Source organism: Echiichthys vipera (genome assembly GCF_963691815.1).
Source record: "Echiichthys vipera genome assembly, chromosome: 2".
Taxonomy (NCBI): Eukaryota; Metazoa; Chordata; class Actinopteri; order Perciformes; family Trachinidae; genus Echiichthys; species Echiichthys vipera.
Genome location: NC_139827.1, coordinates 28,766,463 through 28,774,737, shown reverse-complemented (window position 1 = coordinate 28,774,737; position 8,275 = coordinate 28,766,463). Strand labels below are relative to the sequence as shown.

Sequence of the window (8,275 nt, the reverse complement as noted above, 5' to 3'; positions counted from 1 at the left end):
AAATCTCTGTTCCACAATAATCAAACTATTGTATCTAACGGATAACAGAAACAGAGGGAGATATTGTAGCTCGTTTTGGCCGTGCACATCTTTGTACCTCCTCAGGCAGGTCCCACATGATTAAAGATTGTTTTTGGATAAATCAAAGGCTGGGGGTCTTGGACTCGTACCATATTAACCAGTCACCAAACTCAGGCCACATGCTGAGGCCTGCTCGTCATTTGACGCGCTCTCCCCAGTCACACACCAATCATCACCATGCTGTCAAGTGGAACACCCGCAGCTCTCCCTCCTCTCATTCACGCTCCTCTGCGCCGTGAAGCGTTTTAACCAGCTCTTGTGCGGAAGCCACCTAAACTAAATGTGTTTAGCCCCAGAAGGCGTGCGTCTTGTGTGTGTTCCTCCTGGTGATCTTTAGAAACCGTTACTGGAGAAAACGTTTCAGGCGCAGCGCGTTTGTGCGCGTTTGTTTCCCCGTGAATCTACTGTGAACCAAGGTCAATGGAGTCGTCTCTTGAGTTTTCCAACTCTTTGGGCAGTGTGTCCTCGCTGCTGAGCCGCTGCCGGACCTTTAAAGTGCTGGTGATAGGAGACTCCGGGGTGGGGAAGACCTGCCTCACACACCGGCTTTCCGCCGGAGAATTCCCCTGCAGAGTGGAGGCTACCATCGGGGTGGACTTCCGCGAGAGACAGCTGGATATCACTGGAGAGAGAATTAAGGTAACTGCAGTGAAGAGTACACACCAATAAAAACCAAATAATGAAACGGTGGACGCATTAGCTTATGAAGTGAGTGTGCGCAGGACTGTGCCAAAGGGATGTTTCCAACTGGTGCTTTTGCTTCAAAAGTTAAACAAACCCCCTGATAATGAAGTGATCAGCGTCATGTCGGCTCTTCTGGGTTGTACACTGGAGAACAAATGGTTGATACTTGATTTATTATTTTCTTTTTATTGTTTTATTGTTCAGAATGTGATAGAATATCCACTGTGGCTAAACTACTGCTGTACCCGCATGTTTTTTGAAATAACCAAGGCACTTCAACAAAAACCCACTACACTGCACCCCAGTGTGGGTCTCCAGCGTATATTTATCACAGGTAATTTATTTTCACAGTGAATCTGTGCTCTTCATGGGCCCAGTTCAGCCTTGACAAATAAAACAAACCTCTCTAACCACCTCCCCAAAGCAATTTCAGTCAAAAGCAACTGGACTTGGTTATCAGTCCCAGCCTGGTCCTGGTCCTGGTCCTGGTCCAGTCCCAGCCTGGTCAGATGCGTACATGAACTGAAGAAGCCTCTTGGATGAGAGGTGAAACTTCTTCCTAGACAAAGTCCAGTTGCTGTTGACTGAAATTGCTTTAGGGGATAACGATGACCTGGACACATGAGAACATTCACAGGCCTCTCTTACCACCAGACTCGATGTGTAGAAGAGGGCAGAATATTCCCTGCAGGTTATCCAAGTGTCTGTGCTTTTCTTCTTTTTTAACCCTAACTTTCTCATGTGTTATACTTTTTTGTTCTCCCTTTATCTGCTCTTGGCTCTAAATCCTCTCCTGTCCTACCCTGCAGTGTCAGTGTGCTGAGGTTGTTTGTCCCAGACTGAAGGCCTGTGATTTCTGTTTGTGTGCAGAACTAATGCAGCCTGTAAATCCCTGTGGAGACTGCATGCTTGATTGTGGTGGCATGTTAGCTGATCCACCAACAGCCTCGTTCACCCATCTTTTAATTCAGCTCTGATTTTGAATCCTGAAGGTGGCTGAACTTTAATTTGGGCCCCATTGCGTAAAGGCACGTGGAGATGATGATTCTATGTTCAAAGTGTGGGTAGTCGTTGGCTCCGGCTGTTTCCTGAGTGTTTTGAAATGACCACATGACAGAGGAAGTGTCTGTGGTGATCAAGGATATGTTTATAGCTTCAGGGTAGAGTTGGTTTCAGGACATTAACTCCCAACGAAGCACCAACTACGTAGTCAGTGTACACAGAGTTCATTAAAAGAGTGTTTTAAAAGACTTACCTACTGGCCCAGGTACCAGCTCCTCTCGTAGTAAAGTCCATTCAAGTTTATTACCAATCGCAATTCAAGTTCCAAGTCACATTGATTCTGACATTTTCCAATCAGAATCAGGCCACTTTCTAATGTGATAATGAATCAGATACGTATCGGATTTATTTGAATGCGACCTCAATCTGAACAGCCAGGTCGCTTTTAATGTGACTTTGATGTAATTCTGAGCTGCCCTGCATTGTTTTGTAAATGAAATACTAATAAAGTTAGTTGAAGAAAAAAAACAAGTGTGCCACAGGCGGGAGTCAGGAACAGAATCCAAACAAACATGGAGGACAGCAGTTGAGCAGGGACGGGGAGAGTGAAGTGTTAGACCTCAGTAGTATTTGGGGTGTCACTTCGGTGCAAGCTAGACTATATACAATACCGGTTGCCGTTGCCATGTTCACTTCCATAACTACCATTGTGTGGTGATGTCATCAATGATCAACTGTACATGCGGGTCACTTCAGGAGCGTGAGCTGTTCACACAGCGATCTGTAGACTGGCCACATTTAAAGATGTAATGTTAACAGACAAACAAAAAAAATCAGATTTGAGCAATAAATCGGAATTGTGCATCAAGACCTGCAGTGTGAACGTAGCCTAAATGGAAGGAGCCCATTGATGCTTCGGTTCAAGTGTAATTGTGTTATTTTGAGCAGTATTAGTGGTTAAAAAAGCTGTTTTAATGCCTTCACCGTATTGCAACGAGCTAATCACTGTTAGCCACGTCCGGCTGTTAGCGACTCTCCGGGATTTCTCCTTTAATAGTCGTTATACAAAAAAAACTGTCTCAATGGCTTATTTGATGTAGGTAAGTGCCAAAAAAGACCATGAGATGATATGGCGCCGGAATTACACTTTAAAGCTGCAGTCGGCAAGTCTGGCTAATATGTTGACTCCCCCACTACCACAAGCGCTTCCGCGCTCTCCACGAGCACTCGTCAGTGCGCGTGCACCAGATTGCTGTGAACGCACTTGCCCGTGATTTCTCTCATCAATAAATGGCATGGAGAACGCTACATGGACGTAGGCTGGCTAACTTACTCAGATGGTGGATTTTTGCAAATGAACAACGAGCTCTAAGTGCACGTAGAGGTTTTTTTTTTCTAAAACCAGTGAATATCTCATCTCATCCTCATCCACTTATCCAGGGTCGGGTCGCGGGGGCAGCAGCTTTAGCAGGGGACCCCAAACTTCCCTTTCCCGGGCCACATTAACCAGCTCTAACTGGGGGATCCTGAGGCGTTCCCAGGCCAGTGTGGAGATATAATCTCTCTATTTGACAAGCTTACTAATATAGCTTGCTTAAAACCCACCAGAGTAGACCAAAGTGCTGTACAAGTTAAAGTGAACGAGGCAATATGGTAATATGTGCAAAAAATATTAACAAACACAGAATTAAAACCACCAAGAGCAACTAAAGGTCATTGAAAACATGTATGTCTATAGTGTGTCTCTACGTGTGATGAGCTGAACACTAAATAAAAAAATAAATAGTTTATACAGAGTTGCAATGCCTAAGGGTGGCCTCTGTGGCCTTGTTAAGAGCCACTGTTCTGAGGATCCAAGAGGCCGAGAAGTGGAGTAGCAGCAGAGAAGTTCTGAAAATATGTTTGTGTGTTGTTTGTGTTCTCCAATGTATCAGCTATTTCCAGAGGTATTTATATGGTCTGTCATTGATTTGAACTGACATTTAGCACTTGATTTATCTAATTCAAGGGGGAAGAAAAGGAATCCGCTTGCGTGTGTGCGTGCGTGCGTGTGTGGTATTTCAACACATGACTTATTTTCCTCCCCTTGACTTCCCTCTCATCATTTCCTCTTTGTCATGTTTTGTCTCGGCCTCCTCCTCTTCAGTGCCAACCTATAATGTCAATCTCATCACTCTCCTATCATCCCTCCACCCCCACCCCCACCCCATCCCACCAGCTCCAACTGTGGGATACAGCAGGACAGGAGCGCTTTCGTAAGTCCATGGTGCAACACTACTATCGCAACGTCCACGCTGTGCTCTTCGTATACGATGTCACCTGCCGATCCAGCTTCAGCGGTCTGACTGCCTGGGTAGAAGAGTGCAGGCAGAACTCCCTCGGGCAGGAAATCCCCAGGTAACTACAGCAGCTCTCTGTGTGTACTGCTACTCAACAAAAGGAGAGGAGTCTTTGGGCGCACTCACACTGTCCATCCGTACCGTGCCCCGTGCTTTAGGGTACGGGGGCCCGTTTGTACTCACACTACCTGGGCCTCGGCAAATGCTTCTTGCTGCCTATACGTCATCACGCCGTAACACGTCACATGCATTGATTGACATCATCGTGATGTGTGGCTTTGTTTACAAATCTTTCCATAGACCTCTGAGTTTTTGTGCGTCTTGTCCGACTGTTTTTGAATATTTTCATCCGACCAAATCTGCAGTAAACACTCTTTTCTATGTCCGACCAGGTGAACATAGAATGACGTCAGGACCGCCGTAGGCCTCGTGCTCTTGCGTGTACACGTGCACACGCTCGTGCTCGTACATGTGCAAACGTGCTTTACAATGCCCACCTTTCCCAAACGGGGCGTGGCCGGCAAATCAACTAGACTTTAGCCGTGAAACGTGCTTGGGCACAGTACGGATGGACAGTGTGCGTGAGCTCTTTGTTGCTTTTTTAAAATCAGATCGAACCTTTCTAGTTCAGTCTACGACCATTTTCCGTTTTTGAGTTCTTAAAGGTTCATACTTGTGTATTGGGTTTACCTGTACTCGCCCTCTGTCTGTTGTAGTGCCTGTCTCTTTAAGAGCCCCTTCTGAAAAAGCCCAGTCTGCTCTGATAGGACAGCATTACTGGGTCTTCTGCATCTGCACTATTGGCGTCTCTGCACCTTAACTGCAGCCGGGGAATGACTGTAGTGACAGTTTCTTACCTTTATGTAGTATAGTTGTGACATCACAAACATGCAGAAGTCCTGACGGCTCGTTTAAAGACACAGTTTCTGAATACCACTGTGTGTGTTTCTCTGTGGATTGAGTTTTAGAATAAAAACGACATGGAAATCTTTCCTTTTACAACAATGGAACCTTTAATTGGTCAAAAAGTGATTTCCAGATTAACCAATAATGAAATTAATTTGTTGCAGACTAAGATAATTTGCCTTGTATGAAACTAGGATTACACCTCATGTAAACTGTGAGCACAAGGCATGCGCCGTGTGCCACACTCTGCCTTTTTGTGTAAATTCCACTTACCTTGAGCGGGTGTCTATCACTGCACGGTCTACAGTCACCACAGGTTCAGGGGATACTCTACAGGAGACACCTGCCCACTTCATGCTCCGTCTGCTGATGTTACCTTTTTAGAAAGTGTGAAACAAGTGATGTAACGAGAACTCAAACACATGTAAACAACTGGTTTGATAGCACTCAATCTCATGACATAAACCCTGTATTTTTATAAAGACATTCCCCAAACAACATTCAAATGACTTCATGCATTGTTGGATGGTAAGCATCCCTGGATTGCCAACAACAACGTCCCATGAGAAGACAGTTTCTGAATACAGGCTGCGTGCATTTCTCCGTGGATTGAGTGTTTTGATACTTTCACAGTATTGACAAAGCACCTTGACCTGATTTATCTTTTTTTTTTTAAAAAGACATGGAAATGTCACTTTTTACAATGTTAGACCTTCAAATTCATCATAATCCTTCATTTGTCCCATTTTGTGCCGCTTATTCTCCTCCCAGGTTCCTAGTGGGTAATAAGAGTGACCTCCGTGACCCCAGCACCACTGACACCCAAGTGAGCCAGGAGCAGGCAATGGGCTTCGCCAAAGCCCACGGCATGATGTTTTTTGAGACGTCCGCCAAGAACCCGCCGAACAAAAGTGTGAACAGTCGAGGAGGTGACAGGGAGCTGCAGTATCAGCAGGATAATGTGGAGGACATCGTTGTCGCTCTCGGCGCCAAACTGAAGAGACAGAAGAAACCTTTGGCAGTAAACCCAGCGCTGTACGGGTCCTTTAAAGTCCTGCACAAGAAAAAAGCTGAGAAGGAGCTGTGGACCTGCTGCTGAGAGAGCCAGAGTGGGGAGACTGTGGTGTTTTAGCTGTTTTTAAGTATATGATTGTGTGTGAACGTGTTTGTGTGAGCGAGAGAATGACCATTTTGTGCGTCATCTTTGACTAAAGACAAAAGGTGATTTTTAACATTTCAAATACAGTAGCTGTTATTCCCACACAGGACAGTGACGCCTTTCTTAGAAATGAAGTGTATATTTGTGATCTTATTGTTTACAATCGCTGCAAATAAACATGAGTGCAAACATTATTTGGTGGAATCTGGCTCATTATATGTGGCTCTGGAGCAAAGTGGTGCTATGATACAATGTAATCCAGGGTTTGGAGGGTTCCCCACCACAGGACGGCATCCAGATGGACAAAACGTCACAGCAGTCATGTGCGTGAGCTTTGAGGATCACATGTCATGATTGTGCGTCCAATCGATGATTCAGAGGTCGTCACATGAGGACAAACTTCTGCTCAATGGTCTACACGTGTACGTGTGTGTGTGTGTGTGTGTGTGTGTGTGTGTGTGTGTGTGTGTGTGTGTGTGTGTGTGTGTGTGTGTGTGTGTGTGTGTGTGTGTGTGTGTGTGTGTGTGTGTGTGTGTGTGTGTGTGTGTGTGTGTGTGTGTGTGTGTGTGTGTGTGTGTGTGTGTGTGTGTGTGTCAAACTGGTGCAACATTCAACAGCCCACTGATAAATGTCTTACTCTAGACTCAGGAAAGACGATAACTGAGTATTTTTTTAAACACATGTTCTTAATAAAATGTAATGTACTGAGAAAGTCTGAAAGGTGGAAATAAAATAACGTGTAGAAAACAAAATTCTCTATTTCGTAGGCTGTTTACTGCAAATGGAACAGCTCCATCATTTCTGTCTGTCCAAGGACATGGAGAAGACAAAAAAAGTTTGAACTTCTGACATAACACTCTATCACTCTAACCGACGTGATTTCCACAGAGTTCAATACCTCAGAGCAAGCTAAAGAGGCATTCTACTCATTTCACACATTGCTATACTACTAAGCATGTGAAAACAGTCTGGAAGAGCTAAGTGAAAAAATAAACTACAGAAATATCACAGTGATGCTTGTTCAGGGTTATTTCATTTTGAAGGATATAGACTTTGAGCAGAAAGCCTTTACAGAGTTACAGGGAATAAAAGTCAGCATATTCCCATGTCTGCTGCTTTGATTTTGACTTATTTTGTCCCTTAAAGTGTAATTCCGTCGTAAAATCATCTCATGGTCTTTTATGACACTTGCACACATGAAATAAGCCATCGAGACAGTTTTGTGTTTGTAACAACTATTAACGGAGAAATCCGGTAGAGTCGTTAATAGCCGGATGTGGCTAACACTGAGCTCAGGGCAGTACGGTGAAGGCATTCAAACGTCTTTTTTAACCACTAATACTGCTCAAAATAACAGCAAACCTCTGCAGTAGCATGAGAAGATTCCCTACACATAAATCAAAGCATCAATGGGCTCCTTCCTTTTGGATTGACTTTGGTAATCGACTTGAATGGACTTTACTATGAGAGGAGCTGGTACCTGGGCCAGTGGGTAAGTGTTTCAAAACAAAAGAAGCCATTTTAATGCCTTCACTGTACAGCCCCGAGCTAATCAGCGTTAGCCATGTCCGGCTGTTAGCGACTCTCTGGGATTTCTCCATTAAGTTTATACACAAAAAAAACTGTCTGGGTGGTTTATTTGATGTGTGCAACCATCGGAAAAGACAATGGGATGATTTTCCGCCTGAATTTCGCTTTAAGTGCCTAAATATGTTACGTCCCAAATATTGTCTCGGGCAGGGGTGTCCAAACCCTGCTCCTGGAGAGCTACTGTCCTGCATGTTTTAGGTTTCTCTCTGCTCCAACACACCTGAATCTAATGATGTGCTCGTTATCATGAAGCTGGAGCTTGTCACAGGTTCAATAATCATTAGACTCAAGTGTGTTAGAGCAGGAGAAACCTAAAACACGCAGGACAGTGGCCCTCCAGGAGCAGGATTGGACACCCCTGGTCTAGGGGTTAAAGCACATGTGTCAAACTGATGCAGTAAAGTGTCGCTGTGGCTGCAGGTTTTCATTCCAACCAAGCAAGAACACACCTGACTCGACTTACTCAATCACCTGAACTGCCTACAGTTTTTACTTGGTTGGAATGAAAACCTGT

At 44.7% G+C, this 8,275-nt stretch overlaps 1 protein-coding gene across 1 annotated transcript; it reads left to right on the top strand.

The window, feature by feature from the left end:
• Positions 1–448: 448 nt before the first annotated feature.
• Positions 449–6,287, top strand: LOC310959205 (ras-related protein Rab-33B-like). Its single transcript, XM_083930472.1, has 3 exons — positions 449–720; positions 3,986–4,164; positions 5,784–6,287. Exons 1-3 carry the CDS (start codon positions 502–504, stop codon positions 6,109–6,111), a joined length of 726 nt encoding a protein of 241 aa, XP_083786598.1. The 5' UTR covers positions 449–501; the 3' UTR covers positions 6,112–6,287.
• Positions 6,288–8,275: the final 1,988 nt, after the last annotated feature.

Excerpts from the sequence above, each read along its gene's own strand:
- LOC310959205 (XM_083930472.1), top strand. The coding sequence starts at position 502 with ATGGAGTCGTCTCTTGAGTTTTCCAACTCTTTGGGCAGTGTGTCCTCG. Across the intron at positions 721-3,985 it reads TCACTGGAGAGAGAATTAAG|CTCCAACTGTGGGATACAGC; the intron begins GTAACTGCAGTG and ends CCATCCCACCAG. Across the intron at positions 4,165-5,783 it reads CTCGGGCAGGAAATCCCCAG|GTTCCTAGTGGGTAATAAGA; the intron begins GTAACTACAGCA and ends TTCTCCTCCCAG.